Here is a 27,290-nt window from a genome sequence, read left to right as displayed (position 1 = left end):
CTGCCAGACAAGTCAGCAATGAAAATATATCCAAATCTTGTTATTTGCATCATGGCCAGAGTCCTCCACCAGCCTGAGTTACCTCATTTTTATTTCAGTAAGTGAGATTCTTCTCAAGGACAGTATTAAAGAATCAAATAATCCAGCTGTTCATACAATCACCTGGGCTCAGTGTTGACAGTAAGACAGCAGTAGGACTTGTACTTCGGAAACCTAAGCAATCTGTTTGACCTAAATCATAAAGCAGTAAAGCAAAGCCAGACAGACCCCCTGGACCTGCAGGAGCTCCTGAGGTGAAAGATTTGTTAGTCCTTTATGAGGCCCCAAGTACCCAAGTTTCTCCATCCTGCCCATTACACAATTACCGGGCATGTTTGGTCCCAGAGGCAGTCCGTCAAGCAGCGGCCACTAAGGATATTGTTGAAAAAGAACCACAAGGAGGCAGGAGAGGAACTCTCAAGCCAACAGACAACTCTATATTTCTGTTAAGACCCTCCAAAGCACAGCTCAACAGCTGACTGTTTTGTGTGGGAGGCCACAGCTTCCACCAACACCTCCAAGACACAGCACAAAGTTTCTGTGACAAGGCATCTCCCACCCAGCCTCCTGCTGCCACACTTCTCTGGACCCAGGTTTGATTTATGTAAATGATGACAAGAAAAAAATCTGATTAATTAGAGCTTTGCACTGAAAGTGACTGTACTTGGTCAGCACCTGACATGACACAGAACTGTTAGGCTGAACTTGGAGAGGAACACATATCATAAACCCCTTGCAGGCAGGAGAATCAATAAGAAGTAAGAGACTGGAAAGCAAAGGGTTGCTGAATACTACCCCAAACATGGTGTCATTTGAGCTCACTGATGCAGCTGGTCAAGTGCTTTTGTCCCTGTAGATCCTCTAGTAAAGCTGTTAAAAGTTTCATTGCTCTGATGATCACAAACCTTCTGTTCTCCCAGCAGCTAGCACAAATGTAGTTATTAAATAAAAGCTGTGAAGCTTTAGACATGGAGGTGAGTGGCTGAGTGCCATGCTCCTGCTGATTTTGGAGACCAACAGGCTTTAATGTACCATCCAGCCATAGAAGTGGGCTCACCTGCTTGGACAGGAGCTCTTTGCAGAGTTGGTACAGAGTAATGAACTTCCTGGCCAACACCCGAGCCTCGATGAATCCCTCAGCCACCAACATAATTTCACAAATCAGCTCAAAGTCTGGCACAACCATTGCACATGGCCTAAAAAGAAAGGCAAGAAAAGATTGCAGAACAATTCTCAACTACAGGTCTTAGGGGCAGTGGATTTGCAGCTTTATCTTCCAGGTCTTCTCCAGTGAGCCAGGTCACACCCTGGCCAAGGGACAGATCTCTTTTGGTCTCCCTGTGCATTGCGAGACCCAGGCTTGTTGTGCAAGGCTGAAATTATCTTTGAATCCCCAATGCAAGTGAATTCCCTAAGGAAATGAAGTCAAGCCTTGATGTTCCAAAGGACAAGTTCTGCCAGTCTTATAATACAGGTCACAAACCTCGACCTGGACTCACCTGAAGAGAGCTTTTAAATTCTCAGGTAGCTCGGTTCGCCCTGCATAACCAGGGTTCATGGTGATGAAAATGCCTACTGAGGGAACTAAGCTAATGTCTTCTCCAAGAAAATTGAAGGATTTCTTCTTCTCCCGTATTGCATCCTGCACACTCTTCACCTAGGAAGCAAGATAGTGTTTCAGTATTGCTATTCAGTTATGAAAAATACATCAAACCATGCTGCCTTCCTCAGAATGGTCCCCATAATGACTGGGGCTTATCACTGTCTTGTTTTGGGTTTTTAGTGACTATATAAAGCTTTATACACTGTTTGGAGTAAATCTGTTTGGCAGTATCAATTCCCTGTCACAATCAAATTCAGACAAAGCAGAAAAGAGAGCTGAAGAGACTGGGCAGTCAAATTGCAAAGCAGTTGCAAGAATTTGGAACATTGCTCCATAAAACAATGACAGACGTGGATGAGGAAGAACAGCTTAAGAAAAAGAAGCACTTCCAAAGCTGCCTGCATCTCACCTTGGCTTTTAACATCACCTGTGGGACACTTCTTAGCACACCTCACAGCAAAACGACCACGCAGGCTAAATCATCTCTTTCAACTTCCCAGCCTAGCAGGAGGCCAGATGCCTGAGATGAGATGCGGGGCTGTCCGGGCACCCACAGCGCAGCCAACACCCAAATGCAGCCCCAAGAGTCTGACTCAGTGCAGGCCCCTGACCCCCTCCACACACCACTGCTCTTCATGACAGCCCCAAACCCTCCTGTGTCTGCTCTGTTGCTTGACTAGGCCCAAAAAAGGAGCAGCATTTCCCAGTAAACTTGGCCTCAGCTCAATTGCAAACTGATCCCTTGATATTGCTTTTAAAGATTTTCGGATATCAGATGCTTAATTTAAAACCAAAAACACAAGGTGGAGGTTGTAAGACCTCCCCTGACACTTTCACTCACTAATACTGTGTTGTCTTTTCTATTTGCCTGATTGCAGCTTTGCTCTTCTCACTTCTCACCTTCCAAAGAGCAAATTTATTAAAGCTAGATCACCTTCTTGCAAACAGCGCTTCAGTGAGGGAGAAACCTCTCTATATTCACTACTCTAACCTTACTGTTGTTTGCCATCTTAAAGTTAAGCAATTAATCGAATTTTTCTCTATAAGGAACCGTATCGACATTAGCTGCATGACTAAGACAGCCAATTAAACATTGCCATGGTTACACTCCTAATAGCAGCCAGGAGACATGATGATGGAATGACAGCCGTGCTGCTTTCTTCAGATGCTATGCTCCAGCCAGGAGAGAGGGAATCATTAACAGTTGAGTCATATCTGGACTTCTTTTGTTCAGTTTCCCTTTTTATTTTAGCTCCTCAAAGACTTTTTTCAATGACAAGTTAAAACTAGAACCTGACGGAAGAGAAATTGAGAGGGAAAGATGCATAAACTCCTGTACCTGCCTGGGGCTTCTTTGGGGCATCACATAAGGTATCAATTATGAGTGAAAGAGAGATGAGTGAGGAGTTCATGAAGGGGTTCAGAACAATGTCTGTGACCAAAACATTTACAAAAGTATAGAAACTTGGCTCTAGATCCTTCTGCAAAACCAAGCCCAAAAGGGAGTCTAGGAAGAACTCAGCACCTCAGTCAGACACTGGGATCCTAAAACCTGCACTCTGATGACACTTGAGTCCAGAAGAACTTAGATAATTTGGCACCTCAATTTTCAGCACTGAAGTCCCCCCAAGGCTCAAAACTTCCGTTTCTGCCCATGTCAGAGCTCTCACAGTCTGGAGAGTGCAGTTGAACCCCCACCCTCTGCTCAAACTCCCCTGGTAGCTGCATTCACCTGGCATTTTCAGAGGATACCAATAAGATTTAGGATCTGGACAACATCCAGACACAGCTCTCCCTTGGAGCACAGCCAGAAACAGTAGCAGAGCCTGCTCTTATCTGCTGGTTATACCTGGGCTGCCCCAGATTTCAGCCCCTGCCAGATTCACACCCGCAGCACTCACCCTGGATACCCCCTCACCACCCCCTGGGCAGGCATGAGCAGGGTACGGAGCGTCCCTCCTCCTGCAATCCCTTCCCCTGTGTAAAACATTTCCAGATTTCCTCATAGGCCACTAAGAGGAAGGGAAGGAGGAGGCAAAGTGCCAGATTATATATAAGCACGAGAGAAAAGGACTCTCCAGCATGATGGGAAGGGCAGTCTGCTTCCCAGCCCTTCTCCAAGGACTGCTGCTGGGCTTCACACAGGACTCACCAATAAAATGCACTGAACAGAGGAGACAAGAAATCCTTCTACAGGGGAAACACCTATGTGTAGCCAGGCAGAGCTCAACCAGCTATCTTCTAGCTTTAATCCCACAGTGTCAGCGTATCCTAGGCAAGTGTGTAAGCAAGGGCTGCAGGTTAGCAGGTTCCAGTTACCAAGTGTCACCCAGCTGACACTGGCTTTGGGAGCACCACACTGCACTCACGGGGCTGCATGTATTCCTCCTAAGAATTATGCCTCTTGGCCAGTAATACCCTCCAAAACCATTTTGCAGAGCTCTCACTACAGACAGTGGAATTAAAACTACAGTCATATGAAAAGATAAGGAAAAAAGAAGACTACAGTCTTGATGACAGGCAAACTTTTAGAACGTTGTATGTGTTAAGAAAATTAATCTTGAATATACTCCTATTTGTTGAATATGACACACAACCTGTGCCTGACTGGAGACAATTAGTAACCCTAAAAGTCCAACAGGCTGTGGATCTGCCCCAAACAGCACCTTTTCCCTCCATGAAAATTATTCCCTACATGGCAGGCTGAGTAGCCATAATTCAAGGCAGCTTTCCTCCCTAAAACGATACACTGCCATTATCTCACAGTATATTAATGACACAAGTGTCTTCCTTAGAAGGAATAGGTACAGAGCCATGGTATATACTGATCTGGAAAAAGATGCTATAATTGCCTCAGCACAAATGCTGTACTGGGGGAAGAAAAGAAGTGACAAAAATGTTTGCAGCACATCACTGCTACATTTTGTCAGTGCTGTGATATTCATGTGATTAATCTTGGGATATAATCCCTCACCTGCCTACACACAGAACTGAAACTGGCAATATGCACTTTCCATATTTACCCTTGTCCAAAGGTTTCAGCATAGCTCTGCCTTGTTTGTATTTATTTATGAGTGTTTCTCCACTTACCTGTACAGCAACCACAGAAAGAACCTCAACTGAGATCCTGTTAAATTCATCAAAACAGCCCCAGGCTCCTGTCTGGGAAAGGCCTTTGTAAATATTCCCACAAGACTAGGAAAAAAAAAAAAAATTACAAGAGTGAAATCACAAATGGAATCAACTCCAGAAAAAAATGGATTTTTATTTCCCAGCCTGTTTATTTATAGCAATTTACAGTCTATTGTGGGTATTTAGAAAAATGCATGGAAACAGCAGGCACAACTCAATTATAATATTTATAGCTCTGCACAGTTTGCCATTTGATTTGCTAATTGTACTGTCGCGATCTATCTGTGCACTAGTTTCATTTAAAGGTCACCTGTGCTGAATTACTGACAGCCCCACTTCCTGGGAGAGCCCATAAACTGAATAAAATATGATCTGAAGCTACCAAAATCACTGTACTGTGCCAGACCAGCGGAGAGCAAGACTTAGCCTAACGATTCAGCGTTCTGCAGTGGCTGAAGGCTGAGCACATTTTAGCCTTATTCTGGGAGAGGATCTTGAGAAATCCAGGACAGGTCTCTTCCCATGCCAGGGCCTGTCAGCCTGAGATCATGCCAAGAAGAAATGACCAGTGTCCAAATATTAGCACAGCCTTGGTCTCAACTGAACAGGCCAAAATTTTTGAAGCATTTCACATGGAATATAACTCCAGAAGGGAAGGGAAAGGTGTAACGAGGCAGAGAGCACAATTTGGGTCTTCTACCTCTTAAAGAACCTTGTGAAAGTCTTAAAGAAAAGGGAGAAGGAACAAAAGGTGTTCAGCAGAAAGGAACCTAGCAAGGATTTGAGGAGAGGTGATGGATCAAAGCAATCTCAACTGGATTACTCTCATCCTTCAGGTTTCATGGGTCACAAACATCCCCAGTCCCAGGTGACAGCACGGCGGCCAAGATGGGAGCATTACCTTGTAGTCCATCTGCTCCGAGCAGTTAAACACATACACCATGATGCCCAGGGCTCGCCCCAAATCTTTCGTAGTCTCCGTCTTGCCAGTGCCTGCAGGGCCTGCAGGGGCTCCGCTCATGGTCAGGTGCAGTGACTGGGTCAGGGTGATGTAACATCTTTCACAGCAAAGGATGAAGGAAAAAAAGGAAAGTCACTGAAACTTGGTCCAAAAGGTCACTGTTGGGCTGCAGAAGAATGGCACTAGGGCAATGCACACAGGAGAGCCTTTATTCTGAAAATCTGTACACAAACAGGGTGCATGTCTAAGCTGAAAGTGCTCCTGGGCATTAATTTCCCCTTCTGCCCAGACATGTTTTCTCCAAGAGATACTCATATTCCACTGGGGTCTGCCCAACTTCTTCACATCCAGATTGTGCTTTCTTTGGATCCTCATACAACTCACTGATATTGGGCATGTCACAGACAGCATGAGAAAAAGTTGTCTTTTCTGGAAGACCTTACTCTTGCTTCCCAGTGGTTTTCAGCCCAAAGGATCCCGTTCCCCATCACTGACAGAAACCTGCTCAGATGGGCTACGAATGATCTCACTCAATGCTGCAGCAAGCCCCAAAGCTTCTCCATCATGCTGATAATGGACACCAGGGAAGTGCCCACATGCAGGTTTCTATACAACCTCTATAAGCCACAGAGCTGTAGTTAATATGGGCAGCAAAACCTGGTAATGAATGAGGGTTTGGCTCAGCTGACCAACATTGGTGACTAGAGCCACCTGAGATGCTCCTGGCTACTGAAATGTCACATAGGGTGGAAAGATATGCTTCCAGATTGGCAGCTGAAAGCCAGGTGGGACAACGCAGAGCATCTCAAGTCACTCTAGGTGTCCCCATTGAGACAACTGAACCATGAAGTAGATGTCTACTTCAAGACAGGATGAAAGATTTCTAGACCCACCAGCTCTATGGGGTGTGGACATCTTGTGCACAGGCAGACACCCACAAGTGAGCGTCTTAATCTGTGAGCTGAACCCCACCTCTGGATCTGAGGCACAGATACCCCAAGGGTAACACCATCAAATCACAAACCAGGTGAGAGTTAGAGCTCTGCCATTGGTTTGCTGGGACACAAAGAAAGAACAAGAGGGATGCGGGTGTCCAAACTAAATCCATCTTTGGCTGGCAGCTCTTTCTCTAACTGCGTGGCAAAGCCCAGTTATGATGGTGTTTCCCAGGGACTTACCTGTCGGTCAGTGGAGTGATCACAAGCCGAGGGGTATTGCCAAGGTATTCATAGGAGTACAGGAACTGGGCATCACAGATGTTGGCAAAGCAGTGCCGTTCCTCATCTGACCATCTGTGCCGGAGCTGTGACAGCCATAGGAATGCCTGGGCATTGTCCACCTGCAACGCACCCACAAGCACCATCACAGGAAGGCCGGAGAGGCCAGGCACACAGAGCTTGGGTGCCAAAATGGTGACTGCAATAAAGTGTTCACCAGGGATGGGCTGTGAAGGCAGGTGTGGTGAGGAAGGCCACCTCCCTATCAGTGTCACTTCAGTGGGAAGTGTCACTTCCCCATCTCCCATCAGTAGAGGGTAGGAATCAAATCAGTAACCATGTTGGTGGGAGAGGAAAAAGAGAAAGAGCAGCACAAAAAAAAACTCCTGAAAAGGAGATTTAAGAAGCAGTCATGATGAGGCTCTTATAATGCAAACAGAGTGAGAAAAGGAGCAGAGGCTGTCTAGACAGGGAAGGGGCCACAGACAACACCAGGGGCTGGGGACACGGGAACAAAGACAGCCATGGCCAGTGCTCTCTGCAGAACAGGCAAGCCCAGCAGATGGACTGCTTCACCACACACTGGGCCAAGGCACCATCAAATCCAACAGAGCCTTGAAGCCAGAAACCCTGTGAGAAGCGTGGCTGCATCTGAGAGGACACAAATGAAGGTAAAGCTACAACCCAGCACACTCAGGGCATTGTCCCTGTTACAGGACTGGACATTTGACACAGTGTCAAGGACAGGGAAGTGGTGTGAGACAGATGTGCAGGACAAAGGAGTCCCAAAGGAGTTCTTGTGGCCCCACACTAGACCAAGGAGGCTACAAATATAAAAGCCAAAATGCTTTTTTCTTACTTTCTAAAGACATAACTGAGACTACAACCAGCAGCCTCCCAACACAAGACCATCATCCACCAACAAGTGCCTTGGCAAGAGGACACAGAATCACACTCTCACTCCTGCTGTGAATGTGGCAAGTACAACAAGCCCCTTGGTGTTGCATGGCCATGGTACAGAACAGCACTGCAGGCTTACGGTGGATTTCTGCCTCCTTACCACAAACATTGTAGAAGTAAATTTAGTCATGTACCTCCCACTGAGACAGGCAGTGATCTGGATGGCCTGTGATTGGTCTATCACTCCCATAACCCTTGCTCCCAGTGCCCAGCACAGGACCATGCTGAGCTGCAAACACAAACCTTCTGCACTATCATCTTTGCCACCACATCCCGAGCATGCACATCAATGGTACATATGGTCATGATTTTCTGCCTGTCACCCTTGGAAAGCTGCCCAGTCAGCATGGTAACGAGGGTGTTCAGCTGGGTCACTTGCTTCTTGTGATATTCCTTCATCGCATTCTCGTAGCCTTCCTCCACCCTGGCAAAGGCAATCCCAACCTCGGTTGTCCACCAGATCTGGGTGCAGGAAAGAGCCACCTAGGGAAATGGGCTGGTTAAATATCAGGGAAAACACCAGAGTTGCCTTACATTCAAGAATGTCTGATCTACAAGAAGATCAATGAAGTATCCATGACATGAAAGTAAGTATTTTTTCATATAGTAGTCACAGCAGACAGGACAACAGGGACTGCCCCGTGATACTCATTTAAAACATCGTATCAATGGCAGACACATTTAGCAGCTACTTATTAGTAAATCAGCACCTTTCACATGCCTGACACAACAAAGGAGGAAGAGCTGGAGACCACAAGGATGTCAGAATGTATCTGAGGGGCTCTTTTCTCTCATTAAGCTGCATCACTTTTTTTTTTCCTGCTGCACCTCTCACTCTTCTGGGTGTATAGACTTCTCATGACCCACTGGGTGCAGCAGGCCCTGCCCAGGCTCCCCTGCTCTGTAATCCAGCCAAGAGCATATCCTCCTGGAGCCCCAATCAGAGCATGGAGCTCAGCCTGGAAACTCCATCAGGAGATTGCCAGGATAAAGGACAAATCATTCCTCCCTCATGGACAGCACAGTGGAGGCTAAAATCATCCCCATCCACAGCTGAAGGCTGTCACTGAAAGAAGGGAAGGACAGAACTGAAGGAGAAGCCAAGCTGGCTTTCCCACATGCCAGCCTGAGTGGAGCTGAGGAGCAGTGGCAGATACCTGGGCAGGGTAGTCAAAGAGCCACTGTTCCCTCGGCTTCTCCTCGTAAGCCACGATGGCTTCCGTCATCTCGTCTCTCACAGTAGCCCTCATGCTGTCTAGTACATGATTCAGCCAGACCTCAACCTGGAAAAGAGATTAAATCACAGTAACATATTTGCTCTTCTTTAAGGGCCTTTGGTAATTAGTGAAGATCTTTGGTAAATAGTGAAGATAGGGAACGGGCCAAGCATTTCAACTCTCAAGCTAAACAAGCCTCACAGCCTCCTTCAGACTGTGGATTTAGCCAATTCTGGTACTGCAGGATTAGCATCTATTTCCAGACACCAGGAATGCAAGGCAGGTTTTTCTTGAACTCCAGCTGTTGGAGAAACCAAAATGAACTCCACTGATGAGTAATTCAGTTCGGTGAGTTCCACCTCCAGGCCATGACAGAATCATTCATGGGACTAGGGCACAATCTGCCAGCAGCAGGAGAAAGCTGCTGCCAAACTTGGGAACACAAGTCCTGTTGAATTTAGTATTTCACAGGCAAAGCCCTCACTGAGAAGATGGTTTAAATGCAGCAAGCGGGGAACTCGGTAGCTGGTATTATGTACTTTAGCTTCCTATAATAGTCCATGGAGAAAGGTGCAACTACAGGGACAGATAAGCAGAGCAGTACTTTGATTCTTAAATTTCATACTTTAACACATCCTATGAAAGAAGGAATATTTGGAAACCAGGAAAAAAAGCCCTCTCTTTCAAAAGATACCCATGAAGAGGTACTATGGAACAGCTTGGTCTATTTTCAGCCTGCATCCTCTCCCTTACCGAGGATATTTGTAACAAGCTGTAAAACTAACCTTCAAAACACCTTATAAAAATTCAAATTAAAAGACCTAGTTAGAAAAAGGCCACAGCCTTTTCTCTCACCGCGGACTGCGACACTTGTGCTCCACCTATCCAGAGTGGGACCAAGAGTTGTGATGTAAGAAGGAATTAAATTACACACCACCTCTTCCAGTTTTCTCACACATAAAGGAAGAGTAGTGAAGCTCTGTGATATCTTGGCAACAGAAGCCCACACGAGGGGCAGGAGAGCAGAATCCACTGGACAGTTTTGATAGACAAGGTCCTCCTTTTCACCTGTCCGCTGCAGTCACAGGGTTCGCTGAAGTTGACATATTCCTCCTCTTTACTGTACATTCCTAGGCCAACCTTGGTTGCTTTTTGCTCAGAGTCCAGCTGGAATTTCATCTTGGCCAAGTTGTCAAAGAGTTTGGAAAGATGACGTTGCACCTACAAAAGGAATTGAATAAATAAAATGACTGAGACAGGACAAGCAGAACGGAAATCACCATACAGGTCACAGGAACCATCATGTTCACAAAGCATGATCTTGGACGTCTTGGTAGCAGCACATCTTCTCATATCCAGGATACTGCCAGTGAAAGTCTCTTGCTGTCTCTCCCAATACTTCCACCTATTTCTACATCATTCAGAAAACAGACATGCCTTGATAAATTTTATTTCCTTATTGGGAAATCTTCCATACAGGCCAAAAGCACAAAAAACATTCAAACATTGCATGACCTCGTAGCCCCAATTCCCCTACATGTAGTGATGAGAGGAGTCTAGCCATTGCTCCACCTCATCCTATTCTCAGTAGAGTTATATTCACTATGAACCCTTCTGGTTTTTCACTACTAGAAATCAATTTTGTGTCAGCAAAAAGTCCTGAATTCTCCTCCATGGAGAATTTCTGCCCAAGATCCATGATAAACAGCTCAACAACCAAGGCCTTCTACAAAACCTCCATCTTGACCAAAAGCACTCTTCCAGGAGGAAAAGGATAATTCAGTCCTGTTTTGTTCACACCCTGGTGAGTTTGAGAAGCAAACAGAGAGATGTTAGCATTGCTGCTGCAGGCTCTCAACATCGGCATCTGTCTGCTGGGAGCTGAGCAGGTCACTAACACTTCTTCTAGATCACTACATCACACACAACTAAAGCACTGTGTGTCACACACCACTGCCAACAAAGGCAGGCTTCTCCCAGGACTGATGTTCCCATGGCAAGGGTCAGCTCACAGAGCTGTCCCAGACAGGACCTGGCTCTCCCAATGACAGCCAGAGACAGGGAGGTGGACAGAGTCCCATGGGTATGATGAGAAATGAAAACAGCCCATGATATCTGGTGCTCTAATGCTCTCAGAGAAAGATGGGTGGACTTGTCTATTTAATTCTTACAAAGGATTACAACACTCCTTCTCACAAGCTGTCCTCCAGGTGGACAGAGGTTGGTAGTCTTCTTACACATGTTCAAGCAGGGCCAAATCCTGGAAGGTGCTAAGTATATCTGAGAAGCAATGGGCACTCAGCTTCCCCCTAGATAAGCATATCTCCTTTCAAATCTTAAGTAAACCATAAAAACCTTTTCTTTCATCTAGAAGTTTCTGCTCACAGACCCCCTCTGTCTGTTCCCAGACCCCAGCCAGTCTTCAGGGCTTTGGATGTACTCCAGCACTTGGTGCAATCCTCCCACTGGAGCCCTGGATACACCTGAATCTGCACAAGTTCAATACCTAGTTCAAGAGGATAATATCATCGTGTATTTAATCCTCCTGTAGGAATTACCAGACTTTGAAACTACAGTGGAAAGGCTGAGAGTGTATCCATATATGATCCTACTTGACATTTACTTTGATTTTACTGCAAATAGTTTTGAATAACAGAAAACTCCAGGAATTTTTCTTACTCCATGGAGCATTTCAACACAGTATCTTTACTTTGCTTCCTGTAGTTTTTTTCTCTCCATTTTAAGTATCAATCGAATATGTACTTATGATACTCTGCAGGCTGAAATCACCCAGCAGCAGAAACAGATATAAGCGGTGTTAAAGGTTAGTGGCAAACAACAGCATTTCCAAATGTGCTGCAAACTTTCTCCATTCATGTGCTCACATGAACGCTGAAAATGATGAAAAGCTTAAAGAAGCTGAGATTAATCACTACTGAAAGATGGAATAAGGAATTAGGTCCTTACTCAACAGTCTCCATTTGTTGTGAGCATTTTGATTAGTTTTACATACCAACCTCAGGATAAATGATGCATCCCAAACAAGACCCAGAGCACAGCAATGCCAGGCAAAGTGGCCAAGGCTTCCTGACAGCAACTCCTGTAGCAATAATAATCAATTGTAATGCTGCTATGCTCTGTATGGAAAAACATTTGCAGGACTGAATCCTCTGAACTCTGCCACTGGGGGGATAGGAGGTGTCTGTGTTCCTCTGGGGAATGGGGGGAAGAGCACAGTGAGGCCATTTCCTAGAACAGGAAGATTACTACAGGTTCCTCCACAGGATGATCCAGAAATCCACCAAAGTCAACAGGAGGAATGCTGTATTTGGAGTGATTTCCCCACACCTGGCATTCAGGCACCATGCCCAGAAACACAGCCTAGAGAGGAGAAGCCTCCTCAGCCACAAGAAGCCCAGTGCAGGAGGTCAGATACCCAGCCCAGCCCCTGAGCTGTGCAGGGGTGGATGGCAACCCAAGAGATCGACTTGCTTGCCTTGGCCATAGCACCTGTCTGACCACCAGCTGTCTTACCACTTGTAGGCTGTGTTCTTCTCTATCCCTATAATCAAGGCATCCCAAAGACCTTTGCATGGGGGAAGGAAGAAGTGGCTGACTAGCAAATGCCTCTTCTGCCTAAAAAAAGGGAACTCTCCAAGGCATGGGTTGTCAACACTTCCACATTTGAAGACCCAGTCTGTGGCTCTTTCAACACAGACGCTCCTTGGTGGCATCCCAGGTTGGGGATCCAAGGTCAGCAACAAGTTTTGGCTGAGATCCTCAAGAAAGATAGTTTCCTCCAAACTCACTGTATCCCAGCAGAAACAAACCCATCGCTTTTATGGCATAAAAGACAGAGCTCTGCTCTATACCAGAACCATCTGCAAGCATCACCAGGGTTATATCAGACAACATAGAGTGCACATGTGGCCTTTCAAAGATGACAGATGAAGGTCAGCTGTGAATTATTATTAATCCAAGTGAAGGTGGGAGAAAAAGCACTCAAGAAAGGATAAGCTACAGGAGAGTTCCAAGACAGCATCTTCCACTGTGACATTACTGACAGCTAGAAAATGCAGAGGTTACGTATGCAGTACAAGGCTTACCAGATGTGGGTTGGTGCCATTGGAAAGAATATCCAATAAATCTGCAGAAGAAATGAAGTAAAATCTGGGAAAGGCCAACCTCTTCATGTCCAAATATTCAGCCAAAGCCTTCTCACACAGAGACAACCTGGGGAGACAAAGCAGAGGCTGGGACAGGTGGGTAAATACCCTTTCATGTTTCATGCTACAGTTTGGGTTACCAAGATGACACTTCCCTACCCTGAGGAAATGCCAGACATGAGCTGAACCTGTAGGCTGGCCCTCTACAGTATTTTCTTAACAGATCAACATAGTAACTCACAGTAACTCTCTACTCTCAAGGGTCAAACAGCCTAAGAGTCAGAGAAGCCTCATGAGAAAGCAGAAACACAGGTGGAAAAAAAGGCTAGAAAGGGTTTGCAGTCTGACATATTGTTTTAGACAAATTTCTAGTTGCCACAGGTGATTTCACACTGGGATAAAAGTTTCCTGCTTTATTCTAATGAGCTGCATTTTAAAGTCTGATTCAGACCTACTCAGCTTTTTTGTGTTTGTGAAGCCTGAAAGGAAACTTGTTTGCTCTGATCTAAAATGGATCTTTCATTGCTTACATGCTAAACTCCTGCTGAGTTTACAAAATTCATAAATAACATACAGCTAGTCCTCTGTGAGGAACATTGGCCTTATCTGATAAAAAATAAAATAAATCTTTATTTTAAATGGATAGTTATTACTGACACAACAGCTATCATATTAACTTTTAAGTATGTTCCAGGTAGATGAGCTCATGTTAAGTGAAAAGCGTATCCATCTCAGGACACGAAGGTCTTTCTCAAAGAGCCTAGTTATATAATATTATGTGTCAAGGGTATACACACAGAGATAATTTTGTAAATTAAAGAACATGGGCTCAGCTCTGCTGCAGATATCCCTGCCTGGACTGCTAAACAGATATTTAAGACATTGTATGTGGGGTGGCAGCAAGGCCATGTGTTATTAAAACCAGCTGAATGTCTACCTTTGTGCATGTGCAAATCAATATTCAAGATGAGAATCTGCACATACACTAAGCCAGACTCCACTCTGGGGGTTTCAGGGTGATGGATCACAAATAAAAAGACTCAGAAAAGATCAAAAATGCTGCAACTTGTGAATGCAAGGAATGCATAGTCTAGGGAGAAAGCCCTGGAGCACAGGTTAAACAAACTTATTAGAGTTGATCCCAGCCTCTGCCAAAATCTTGGGATTTGTGAAGTTTTACGTACCTACTCTGAATGTCCTCCAGTTGTTGGGACAGACCTGGTTTATTGGTGGCCTCAATTACATTTGGGGTTTTCTGAGCTTCATAGGTCAGTTCTTTAAAATCCACATCAATCCCTTCAAAGCGTTTGGAGTCCTAAAAAAGCAACACAAGGAACACTTTCATCATAAAACACTCATTTTGTGCTAAAAGCTCCCATCCTCTGGGTGCTGTCTTTGGGTTGAGGAGAAAGACTGTGCAGAGAGCCTCCTGTCCAGTGCAGGGGGACCTCTCCACCATTTCAGAGGGGCTTTTCCAGCCATGTGCCTGAAACAAGTCTCCAACCGGGCACTCGCCACCTTCTCACTGTATCACTGTAAGGGGCTGTGGATGATGCGATTCATGTGGAAGCCAATGCATGGGACCAACCATTCTCATGGGATTGAATTTCCCTTTGAATGTCTCTTCAAAACTCTTCCTCTCCTGTGTCCAGATGAAATTCCAAGATTCCCTGGCCACAGCAGCAGGACATGCTCCCATATGAGGGAAAGGCTACTGACTCCATGTGAGTTCACTGTTCCCTTCTTGCTACAATGCAGAAGTCCCAGTGCCCATCCCTGAAATGGGTATGATGACACTCTCAGAGGAGAGCCCTTCCTTGCCTTGAGTGAAGCCATGGAAACCCCATGTTGGCAGCAGAGGAGCATGCTGGCAACCATGCTCTGCACCTAACAGGGACCCTGAATTTCTGGAGTTAACAGCAAAGAATAAATAAAACTGTGTTCAAAATGTCTCTGTTCCTCCCTTTTTCCCAAGTCAGGCCTCCTGAATGTACCCGGACAGTGAATAAAAGTGCTCCAAACTTTCCTGGTAACATTTCCACGTTAACCTGTGTTCATCCCCGGCAGCAAAGGTCTGGCCAAGTAGCCAGCTTCAGATATACGTCCCATGCCCTGCCCACATATCCTCTCCCAGCCCTGGCTGCATCCCGAGGAGGTTCAGCCTCCGGAGGCTTTGAGCTTCATCTTTTTGTCTAGGGAAGGGAAGAGGCTGCTGATCCATGCCACCTGCCAGACAGCCAGACGGGTACCGAGATGCAGCCATCTGCCCAGTAGGATGCAGATTTAAATCGTGATGCAATTTCATATATGCCATTAGAGAGCTGCTGGATATTAACAGCTCACTGGCACATGGTACAGCCTTCAGGGCACTGGCTATTAGCACCTGTATATATTGCACAGTAAGAAAGGTGTGTCCAGCACCCTCCAAAGCAGAGGGAAGAACAGTCCAAGCAGACCACAATGAAGGGATGGAGACAGGGTGGTGTATCACCAGGGTGTCACTGGGCTGTGCACACCCCCTCCTGGGTGGCAGTGCCCTGGCAGTGCTGTTACTGCTGTTAGCATGGCTCAAGCACAACCTACAGTACAAAAACATCCTGAGGCAGCACTAGGGAAACTAATATAGTACTAAGGGAGCCTCCAAAAAAGCAAGGCAGCAGGAGAAAAGCTCTGCTTTGGGGAGCTTGGCATTATAGATAACTGTTTCATATAATGGAGGCTCTTCTTCAACACATTCCAAACAGAAAAAATAGGATTTGTGGTTTCATACCTTGGGAAGCTGTGCCCGTATATCTTCTGAGCCTATGAATATGCTCTCCAAGTGCGACCACGTACGCTGCACTTCGAACCAGAGAGAAATGATGGAGTCCGCAGTGGACAGCTTCCTCTGCCATGCAGACACCTCCTTCAAGAAAAAAGCAATATATTTCGATGTCATTAAATTCTGCAGCTGCACCTGGTTGTCTTCTAAAGTTTCAATGAGTTCTTCATCTGACTTCAGTAATAGGATGTTCCTCCGGGGATGAGGCTCATACTGAAACTCCATGGTGCTCCAAGTCATTTTTAGTTCCTTCAGGACTTTTTCCATACTCATTTCTCGCACTGCTTTGTCCACAATGCCACGAACCTCATCCTCAAAGTTATGCAGGTTGAGCTTCAGGAGGTCAGCCAGCACGGTGTCTGAGTCCATCACAAACCTCACACCTGTCATCTGCATCAGCTGGTTCCAGTGTCTTTCTCTAATGGCAGGATTTTGAAGTTCTGCCACAGCTTTCAGGGCTGTCAGCATGTTCTTCACTTTGTTGTCCAGCCCAGCGAAAGCATCCCACGCCCTCATTTCCTTATCCAAATTCCGAATCTCTCTTGCAAACTTTTTACACTCCAGATCCATGTTTTCCACATTAATATCAACCCATCTGGTGGTCTGCCAGTCATCAAGGCTAGTGTTCACCAGGGAGATCATATCCCAGAGCTCTTTGAGAAGACACAGCTCCTTTCTGCACTGTTTCAGTTGTTTATAATCTGGCACCATGACTTCAAACAGACCAGCTGATTCATAAATTGAGGTCATGGCTGACTCCATTTGTTTAATCTCAATGTGCTTTGCATCCAGCAGTTGATAAGGCTTTTTGGTGTCAAACCTAGAAAGAAATGTTTATTCTTCATTAAGTGATACTGTAAAAACTTCTAAAGGAAAAAAAAAACCAAAAAACAACAGTGCCTCTAAGAGGCAAAGCAGAGATGAAATGTCTATAGTATGCATTGATGGCACAGCCACATGGCACTACTGACACCACCTTAAAGCGATACTGTGCACTCAGCATCCAAATTCAACCTCTTGCTAACACTGGACAGTGTTCCCAGGGACAAAACACCCCAGGCATAACAGATACAACACTGTGAGAAGGTAGGAAAGGTGTGCAAGGGCTCGAGCATACATTCTCAGGACACTTGGAGATGATCCCATAACGCTTTTGTTCCTCAGGGCTTCTCTGATGCTATAATTTGCCAGTACCTGAATGGTGCTTCTTTCCGAAATCGCTCTCTGAATCTGTGCTGCTCAACATCAAACGCTGCACAGCTCTTGCGCAGAACTGTCATTTCGTTCGCCTGCAGAGGAGCCACATGCTGTTTCACAGCTATTGCCAGCTTCTTTATATTGTTCCATTTTTCTGGCAGTTCCTGCAAGCAAAATTTAAATGCTGGTAGGCAGTGTTTGCTATTTGATATAAGATGCGTCTGATCTGTTTATGGATAATCACAGAACAGAAAAAGCAACAGATCCCATGTCCAAAACTATAAGGAAGTTTTGTTGTGATGCAAAGGCTAAACACACAATTTGGGATAAAACTTTCCAGCTATTTACAATTTTGAAGACTAAGACCTTATAAGTGACTGCTCTGATTGCACAACCATGTTCAGTAACTTCAGAAGAAGGGTCCCAGACTAGATCCTGGGCTCCCAGGACAGCTCAATGCTCGGGAGGGAACAGTGATCCTAACACCAAGCCCAGCAGGACCTGGAGCCTGCTGGGAGTGGCTGAAGGCAGGAGGATGGGATGCAGTTGCAAGCTCATCAGATTGTCTGGTTTCCCAGAGCTAATTAAGAAACAGAGCCTGGGAAATTTCCTGCCAGCTCTCAGAGCAGAAGAAGACGTAATACCAGAAGGACTTCTAGGGAGCTGTCTGGGGCAAACCCCTCCAGCCTGTGTATATAGTGTTAGAACTAAATAAGACTGGTTTCTTTCTCAGTTCATTTTTTTCATCATCCAAGCTGCAAGTGCACAGCTTGGATGTTGACAATCCACCCTCTGTATCTGGTATTTTCTTCAGAAAGGGATTTTATTTCTTCTCACTAGGCTTTTCGGGCCATATCTTCAGCCCAGACACTGACTCAGCCAAGGGCTCTGCTGTCAACTGCCAGTGCTTTGCTCTCGGACACCCCACTTCCCCATGTACTGCGCAAGCCTACAGGCAAGACTTTGAGTTTCTCTTCATCCCAGTTCACATAGTTAAGGAGATTAATGGAGACACACCAACACTATGGAAAGAAGGGAAATAACCTGGGGACAGCTCTGAGGCACCAGAAATGGCCACAGCAGGGACGGTCCCTCCTGAGGGGTCTCTTTCTGGCACTTTATATTCCAGTCTCAATAGAAATCACTATCCATGACCCCAGCAGGAGACACGTGGAGCTGCTTCCTTGTAATTCTCATACAAACTACCAGCTCCAGCCCATCCATCTCCACAGCCATGGAAGGTGTGCTACCTAGAGGAACTTATTTCTGGTTTTTCCACTGTATACAGGAGAGAATGAATCAATCAACTGCGTGTTCCTGACACTTGCTAGAAAGAACAAAACCGTTTTATCTCCTGGATCCGAATGGCTGCCCTGCATCCCTCATTTCTTCTATCAGAAAAATAAATCAATTGTTCAAATGTACTTGCACAGTCACCAAACAAGCAGCTCTCAGTCAGAGGAACTAGCAGAGCCTCATGGTTCTCTGCAGCACCATGTTTTATGCTGGACTGAAGCTGCTGCAGCAGTCAGAGCATCCATGTGATGCAGCCCTCCCGGTTTTCAGGGAGTCTGTAGGAACCGAGGTATCTTTAGGACCAGATTTGGTGACCCAACCACCCACAGATCACAGTTACACAAGCAGAAAACCAGGGGATTGCTAAACCACAGCCAGCTCCCATCCAAGCCTGCAGCAGAGAACTGGAGACTTTGCTGCACAGCTGCGTAAGGCAGGAACATCTCCCCAAAAGGTCCTTTAAACCTTGTGTCCTACACAGACCCCTCTGCCCACAGGACCCCATGACTATAAGGTATCCTTCAGCACATAGCCACATGTTTGTCCACTGTAAGACGTTGGCTGTTGTCAGTGCTTGACTCCTGTTCCCCGAGGCTGGCCAGGCACCTCGCAGTCTTTTCTAACCTCCATCTCATGGTCCCCTTTCCAGAAATGAAAAGAATTCCCAAAAAAACCCTGATTCATCAGAGCCAGATGTGGAAAGGTGCCAAAACACTTTCATAACCTTCTCTCAGTGATGTCCTCTGGGTCAAACAGATTTGGTGTTACAGATCTAGTGAAGGACTGAAGTCCTATGAGAAGGCAACTCCTCTGCCAACATTATCCTTCCCATCTCCACAGTTGCCAAGAACTGGCTTATTTAAAAATAATTATAATTCAACCTAATTAACAGATGTATTTGAAAATGCATTAATTTTTTTCAGGAGTAATCGCTGGGAGTTGGAGCAGGCAATTCTATGTTTTTCATACATAACAAAAGGCTTAATCTCTGCTTTAAAAGAAAAATCTCAATATAACTCCAAAATTTAGAGCTATTAAGGCACATCCTGCAATAGCAAAATACTATCCACTGAGGCCCTCTAATGACAGGGAATGGGGTCTTAAATATTCCTGCAATGCACTTAAGCTCACACCCTCTTTGACATCTGCTACTCGACAAATTTGTGTGTCCACCCCAAGTCTTCACCCACCTCCAGCTGCTTATAGACTTCCTCTGGCAGCTGTTGCTCATACGTCTTCAGCAGTTCAATGGTTTGCTTCAGGGGCTCAAACATGGCATCGGTGACACTGTGCCTTTCTTTAACAGCCAGGAGATGACCCATAATCTCCACCAAGCCATCATAATCACCTTTCTCAACCTTTTTGCTCAAACCTTTATCGACAGTTTTTATGAACTCATCAAGGTCAGCCAAGCTATATAACACAAAACAGAAAGGCACAAAGTAAGATCAGTTCCTACTGAAATAATTCTCAGCCTTATGCCAGGCACCTGGACTGGCAAGGACAGGGGAAAGGCCTGGCTAACCCTGTCCATTGCACAGCAACACGCTGAGGGCATCAGAACCACAATTCATGCTCAAAGGGATCTATGGATGTGGTACAGCTTCCTGCTAGGAACAGATAAATAGGTTGGGACTACTCAGATTGGAGAAAAGATGTCTGAGAAGGAGGATAATGGAGATCCGTGAGCTCAGGAGTGGTCTGGAGAGAGTGAGTTTGAAAGGACAGATTTCACCTCATCATTTCCAATACAAGAATTCAGGATCCCTGGATGAAGCAGCAGCTTGTAAAGCTACAACAAACAGGGATTATTCTTCACACACTGCCCCATTTCTCAGGGTAACTTCCTGCTGCAGGAGGATGCAGGCAATAAAAATTCACAGAAGTTCAGAAAAACAACTGAACATTTGTGAGAGAAAAAAAATCTACCCAGTTCTTTAACTACAAGGGTATGGCCCCTGTTTCTCAAAGTCCTTGAGCTATTAATTGTTAGTGATAAAGGAGAGTGTTTAAGGGAAGTTTTCCTACCTGCTTACCCTGTTCTTAATCTCACCAGCTACTAGGCACTGATGGCAGAGGCATGATGGATCTCTGGTCCTTCCAGCACAGCCATTATTTTCTCCTCAAAATACTTATTTTTTAAGTGCCCACTTAAATTCTGTGAATGCTGCTGGGCCAAAATGTATCCTTAAATATTTCACCTAATAAAGACTAAACTGCTGAGTCAGGAACTCTTAACAAGAACTCCTAAATGCCCATTCTAAGCGACACAGAAACCTCTTTGCACAGAAATTATCTAACAGAGTTACTGTGCTGAAAAGAACACATCATCCACCACACACTGCAGCCTTCACTACTACATATGTCTGTAAATATTTCTTTGTAAGCATTCAAGACCTATGATATCCTTCAGTTGTGACTACTCAAATAAATCACCTGACGCATTGTCCTGCACAGACCTGGTGACTGCACAGCTATTCAGAGCAGGGAACACATGTTAATTCAAAACTTACATCCAAAACTCCTCCTTTCTGTAACCTTGAAACTACCTCCCCATGACTGCTCATGCCAGGCAACCTGAATTAGGTTTTTTTTACACAGAGTGCACTCCAAAGAGCAATGCATTTAGAAATAGAGCAAGTATGTCATGACATTAATGCAGCTTTACTGATAGCTAAATCACATTCAGTGAAGTATGTACAGAGCTCTAGAAGAGATTAGGTTAGTTGGATCAAGATGAATGGACAAGCAAATGTCCTGTCTAACACTACACAGCAGGTCCCAGGAGCATGGGATGTCAGGGATACCAAGTCTGTGTAACTTTTCCATTTTACATGCTCAGCCATACCAGTTCCTAGCAGAGAGGAGTGGATGGGATGGAGCTGGCATGCAGTATAGGCCCCCTTCTCTTGCTCCTGTGTTAGCTTATTGGTTATCAGCGTGAAATGATAAAGCCCAGTCAAGACAAGTAAAATGCCCTTTGGTCAGCATAGGTCCTGGGAAGAGGAGGCAGGATCAGCTCTTACCTGTGTGTGATGTGGTCCATGAGATGCTGCTTGAACACCAAGCTCCACCTTTTTATCACATTCAGCAAGGATGCCTTGAAAGGCCGAGCATCAACTTTCATCCAGCTCTGGAAGATGCTGATGGGCTCAATATGATTCACCTCTTCATAGATCTTCTCATAGTTATCGATCTGCTCTCTGAACTGCTGCAGTGTGGGGGGCGTTTCAGGGACCCCATCCTCTGCATGGGTCTCAATTTCTGCAGCAGTGAGGATGTGCCCATAGAGGAGGAACTGGCGGCAGAACTCCTTTCTGTCATCCCCATAGAGGTAGGAGTATTGGTCGAAGGCACTGCGGTAATCACAGCAGGCTGCCATCACAGCCTGCACACGTCCCATCAGGTCATGGCGCATGTCAGCCAGGTCAGCCATGTCCTCCATGTCAGCCTAGGAGAGGAAAGAGAGGATACCATAGTGTTAGAGGAGCAGCATGGTACCTCCTCACCATCACACAGCATGAGGGAGGTCCACAGCCACTGACCTGGTAGTGGAGGAAGCCGCTGTGCTTGGCCAGCCTGGGCACCAGCGATGAGATCCGGTAGATGTCATTGAGAAGACTTTCCACCACGTCATAGAAGTTATCGTTTGTGCCAGGGTCCAAGGAGGGATGAAATATCAAATCTGGGATCACCAAATCCAGCTGCACCTCAAACAGGGGAGCGAGCCCTGCCTTGGGATCTAGTAGGGAAGAACCAAAGCAACGGGACCTTTTTCAAGGAGAGAGAAGTGATGTCAAGCCTCCACTAACATCTCATCACACTATGCACACAATGGCCACAGGGACACCAGGCAGGTGTGATCGCAGACACCCACTCACTGGGTCCAGTGATACTGTGTCTCCACTCAACATGGAGGAAATGCTGGCAAACTGCCTGATGTCCTGGTACCCACAGGAGATACTGCAGAACAGATGAGACACAGTGATTTAAGGACCAGAAAAAATGCTGTGAAGAAAAAATGCCTTAAAGAGACCAGGCTCTTTAGCTAATCAAAAGGGAGTCTGAGAGCTGAACAATTACAGCACATAAGTACTTGCAGAGGAGAAAAACAACAGGAACCAAGAGGCTTTTTAATTTAGTGGAGAAAGGCATGAAAAAACCCAGCAACTGGAAACTGAAACCAAATGCAAATGTGAAATTATATGCATGTTTTTAACAAGATGGTGAAGAACTGGATGCAATTCTCCAACTCAGTGTGCCTCCACATCCAGCACAGAAGCGTTCCTGAAGACATGCTTTAGCTGGACACAGGCTGCTCTCAGCTGAGTGAGTGAAACTCCACAGTGGCTTCAGGCGGGAGGTTTGATTTACTGACTCCTGAAGCCATCTCACATCTTCACTGGACTAATGCTCAGGACGGAGGTTTTTCTTTCAAGCCTTTCATCAGCAGAACCTGCTCTTGAGACTCTCCACAAATGAAAGATTGTGTAACCTTGATGTGTTGTGTATGGGAGGGCAGAAGATGGCTGATGCCCAAGAACAGACTTGGGACAATGCCTCAATTTTGTCTTTCCATTAATCCCTCTAAATGGTTCATAGCGCTATCTATCCCTCCCCCTGAGCAATGCTTTGTTCCAGTGACAGGGGGATGGAGTCACCCACCATGTCTGGAGGTTCCTCCAGCACTTGCCGTAGACAGTGCAAGAAGCACAGCAGAAAGCCAGGAAGAAGACAGCACCTCTTGGGCATGAGGGAGGGCACAAAACAGAAACCTCCCCTTGGTGAGTCTGAAGCAGCCACCACGACCAGGGGAGAACCAGCAGTCACCTGTGTTTTCCAGGAGGTACTTCAGCGAGCACTCAATGGCAGTGAAGAATCCATCCAGGACTATCTCATCGACATAATCCACATAGGCCTTCCAGATGTCAGATGCTGGGTCTGCAAGTAAGAGGCTCTGGTTTTCCTGGAAGAAAAAGAAGACGCCTTTAAATACAGCACAGCTGAGTCTGTCCTCAAGAGAGCTGCCCACAGCTAAAGACTGACATCAGTGAGCACATGGGTACCAGCCTGGCAGAGGCATGGAAAACCAGACAGACGGATGTTGCTGCTGCTGGCATGGCGAAGATCTGCTCCTTCTGTCAGGGGCTGCTTTTTCATCTGAAACAATTGCAAGGTAAAAATGGAATGCAGAAGAGACTCAGCTGCTCTGTGACATGTTCTCCTCCCTCTTCTCTGAGGCCACAGGGCTAGAGGCTGCTTTGCATACTGGGGCAGGGAGCGCTCAGGAGTCTCAAGGTGCATGAAGGGGTCATCCAGTTCATGAAGACCCAGCCCTGGTGGCACGTTTAGTGTTACCCTGAGTGGATGAGGCCTTCAAAGTGGACTGCTTACACCTCTGCCCTACAAACGCCCTTCTCAAGACCAGAGAACTTTTAAATTCAGGAAAAGGTTCTTTAATAAACCATGTAAAAACAGATAAAGATTGGGGATCAGAAGACAAAGGGTTGGCTAACAACCTCCCTCCTCAACTTATTGTGTTCCCTTTCTCCAGGCAAGTGTCCAGTCAGGAAATGTGGACTTTTCTGGTCACAGAAGGGACTCATCCTTCCTGGGTCTCCTCTTTCCATCCCCACATGGCCAGGCTGTGTATCCACTCTCTGCACCTCCAAGCAGTCCTCCAGGCTCTGCTGTGATCCCGTCCCCTGCCTTGCTATGCCCTCTGAGTGTTCCTTCTCCTAAGCCTGCCAGGAGCCCTCAACACAGGCAAAAAAAATAAGGTCCAGCTTGCAGTGAGCAGAAACCAACACACACTGTCTGCTGCTGGGGGGTCGACGTGGCAGCATTTCATGTATGGAGGCACAGGAGAGGGTGCCATTCCCAGTACTGACATGGCAGCTTGGCACATGAGATAGAGCAGCATTGCCAGCTGGGTTTGAGCCAACCCAGAGTTGCTGCTCCCCAACTTGACACATCATCGCTGGGTGCTTAAACTCTCAAGAGAGTAAGCCAGGGCTCCAGCCACTTGTAGACTCACTCTGGCCACATTTTGCTGACAGTAGAGAAAGAGGAACTTCATACAAACGAACCCTGTGGGAATATCCATCTGAGAGCACCACCCTCTCTTCATCATCCCCTGCCCTTGTATCTGATAATGTCCCCTTGTTACTGGTGTTGTACTGAGCCTTTACTCCAGATGCCTCATCCTGGTGAATGAAGGGCAATGAAAGCCAGCATCTAGCTGTCCTGCCTTTTCCTGTTGGTGCACATACCCAAACCCTCACTGTGCTTTTCTCAGCAGCCTCAAGACTCACCTGCCCCCAGGAAGACTTGAACAACCAAGGGAAACCCAGACCAGCCCTTGGCCCCTCCGCTGCAGCTCCTCCAGGTTTGACCAGCACGGCAGGGCAGAGGCATGAGGACACTCTACTTTGGGCCATGGTGCCTTTCCCTCCCTAGGACCTTCATGCTACTTTGAAGTTGGTCCTGCTCCTAGGAGCAGCATTGGCAGTGCCACCACACCAGTGGCTCCTGCCATGACCACAACCCCATATTCTCCTTGGCCAATCTAGCAAGTGCCTCAGTCTTCTGGACGGCAGCCAGAGGTGGCTGAGCCTGTTACAGCTCTGGCAGCAGAACAACATGGACATAGTAAAATCCTCACTATGGGTTCCATGTGCAGAGAAGGAGGTTAGACGTCCAGGGCTGGCTGCAGACAGTGAGGTAAGATGAGCAACAAGAGCTCAGTGTCCCAGAAAGGGTCAGCCAGTTCTCTCCAGAGTCCTAGGCCAGATGGTGACCCTCAAGAGAGAGCTGGATCTAAAATCCATCTCCCTCCAGGACAAGGTGCTGTCCCTGTCATGCATAACACCTTACTCCGGGCTGGTGAGGAGCAGAGCTTTGGGCTTTCTCCTGGCCTACAAAGAGGACTCAGCTCTGGCAAAGCTGCTGGAAAGCACCAAGGTTTCAAGACAGCAGCTTTTTTCCTGTCACTCGGCTTCTCCCTGGACTGCCAGCGTCACCTCCTGCTCCCACAGGGGGACAACAAGTCTGAAACAGAAAGGTCAGCCACAGCTAGCTACCTCTCTTTTTCCAGGTAAATATTTTGGAGGGGGATTTTTCCGCGGAGCAGGATCCCAAAGCCTGATGCATGACTCCCCTCTAGTGGCTCCACAACAGCCAGGACTGGGAGCCAGACTCCCTGAGCTGCAGCTGTTCCTGTTTCTGTCCCGAACTGGGTGTCCAGCAGTGCCCAGCCAGCAGCCCCGCACCACACAGCTGTACCAGCTCACTCATCAAAGCTATCATTAATTGACACTGAGTAAGATTTTCAAATGAGTTAAGTGAGTTAAATTTAAGGTGAAAGAACTCTGGACACTTTCACCACAGTGGAGAAACACACAGAGCCTATGAAAACCAACAAACCCCTGGGAAGGTCCCCCCTCACCTTCACCAGCAAATGAATCCTCTGCCCTGATTCTCTGACAAGGCTGTAACGCCTTTCCAGACGGTCCTGACAGTCCTCTAGATTTAGCAGTGACTCCTTTTTACAATCTTTCCTCTCGAATATGGGTGACACCCACGATCGCGTGATGGTCTGGATCTCCTCAACATTGTTTTTAGCCTTCTGTATCCTCTGCTCGAGGTCATGGACATCATCCATCACCATGGAGATATGTTCCCAGACACCTGGTTAAAAAAAAAAATTAGAAGACTGACTACTTGTTTTCAGAGCTGCTGGGACAAGATCTTGTGCACCATCCTTAAAACCAGCCTCTGACTTTTTCCCCCATGGTCTCATGTATTTCTCACCCATCATTAACACAAGACTTCCCACATCAAACCAACAGAGCCACTTCTAGCTCCCTCCTACCCCAACAAGCCACAGTATGGACAGCAGCAGCCTCTGTTTTCTGCCAAGACTACCACCACCACGGGGATGTCTGACACTTCTTGCTTCCCTCTGCCCAGGTTTGATCTCCCACTGATTGCTACCAGAGGGAGCAGCATGTGGAGGACGAGTACAACAGGCTGAGTGGTCCCTGCCACCATCACTAGAGCAGGGACCCATAGACCTAATACATGGGCTGTCCCAGCCCCAGGTACAAGGGCTGCATTTAGATGCAGAGAACTTAAAGTTCATCCGCAGGAAAATCCCTTCATCTTTCTTTATTGTGCAATGGAGAAAGTTTTTCAGCTTTGCATGATCCCAAGGGAGGACGTTTGTTCCTATTCATACACAAGCCCGATGACAGAAATATATATTCCACCTGTGAGCAGTTTGCTTTCACCAAGAGGAAACAAATTGTCTTCCTCCACTCTGCTCTGCAGTTAAAACTAATCAAGCAAGAACACTGGTTAAATCATCCCAAAGTCACAGTTCACAAAATCCACCTCTAGCTGCAGTGTTTCAAGAAAAGATAATGAGGGGGCCCTGGCTGTCACTGGGACAAGTCCATCCCAGTGCCAGATAGCTGGGGCAAGGGTTCCCACTTCCTTTTGGGTGAGAAAGCAGTGTCTCAGGGGACACAGCCACACAATGGGTCACCTGGCTGGCACAGGGGGGCCAGCACAGACAGTAAGCAGATGCTTCAACACCAGCCTTGCCAGTTCTTGCAAACCCAAATCTTGCCATCTCCTCGGTGGCACTGCTTACAGGGCAGCCTCTCCTCCCCAGAAGC

General features: G+C 46.5%; 1 protein-coding gene across 1 annotated transcript in view; it reads right to left on the bottom strand.

Annotated features, from left to right (window-relative positions):
- Positions 1–27,290, bottom strand: part of DNAH9 (dynein axonemal heavy chain 9) — a 206,644-nt gene that overhangs the window by 157,266 nt on the left and 22,088 nt on the right. The window contains exons 14-30 of the mRNA XM_026861253.1: positions 26,057–26,298; positions 23,440–23,575; positions 22,155–22,351; positions 21,636–22,060; positions 19,800–20,022; positions 17,311–17,477; positions 16,066–16,936; positions 14,480–14,610; positions 13,236–13,362; positions 10,198–10,350; positions 9,070–9,195; positions 8,156–8,395; positions 6,914–7,074; positions 5,676–5,832; positions 4,733–4,837; positions 1,539–1,696; positions 1,097–1,235 (exon numbers count right to left, since the gene is read on the bottom strand). Of these exons, the coding sequence (XP_026717054.1) occupies positions 1,097–1,235; positions 1,539–1,696; positions 4,733–4,837; positions 5,676–5,832; positions 6,914–7,074; positions 8,156–8,395; positions 9,070–9,195; positions 10,198–10,350; positions 13,236–13,362; positions 14,480–14,610; positions 16,066–16,936; positions 17,311–17,477; positions 19,800–20,022; positions 21,636–22,060; positions 22,155–22,351; positions 23,440–23,575; positions 26,057–26,298 (3,758 nt within the window). The remainder of the gene's footprint in view (positions 1–1,096; positions 1,236–1,538; positions 1,697–4,732; positions 4,838–5,675; positions 5,833–6,913; positions 7,075–8,155; positions 8,396–9,069; positions 9,196–10,197; positions 10,351–13,235; positions 13,363–14,479; positions 14,611–16,065; positions 16,937–17,310; positions 17,478–19,799; positions 20,023–21,635; positions 22,061–22,154; positions 22,352–23,439; positions 23,576–26,056; positions 26,299–27,290) is intronic.

The sequence above is a fragment of the Athene cunicularia genome, assembly GCF_003259725.1.
Source record: "Athene cunicularia isolate RWA chromosome 18 unlocalized genomic scaffold, athCun1 chr18_part1, whole genome shotgun sequence".
Taxonomy (NCBI): Eukaryota; Metazoa; Chordata; class Aves; order Strigiformes; family Strigidae; genus Athene; species Athene cunicularia.
Note: the sequence above shows the minus strand (reverse complement) of the source record. Positions and strands in the feature narration are given on the sequence as shown.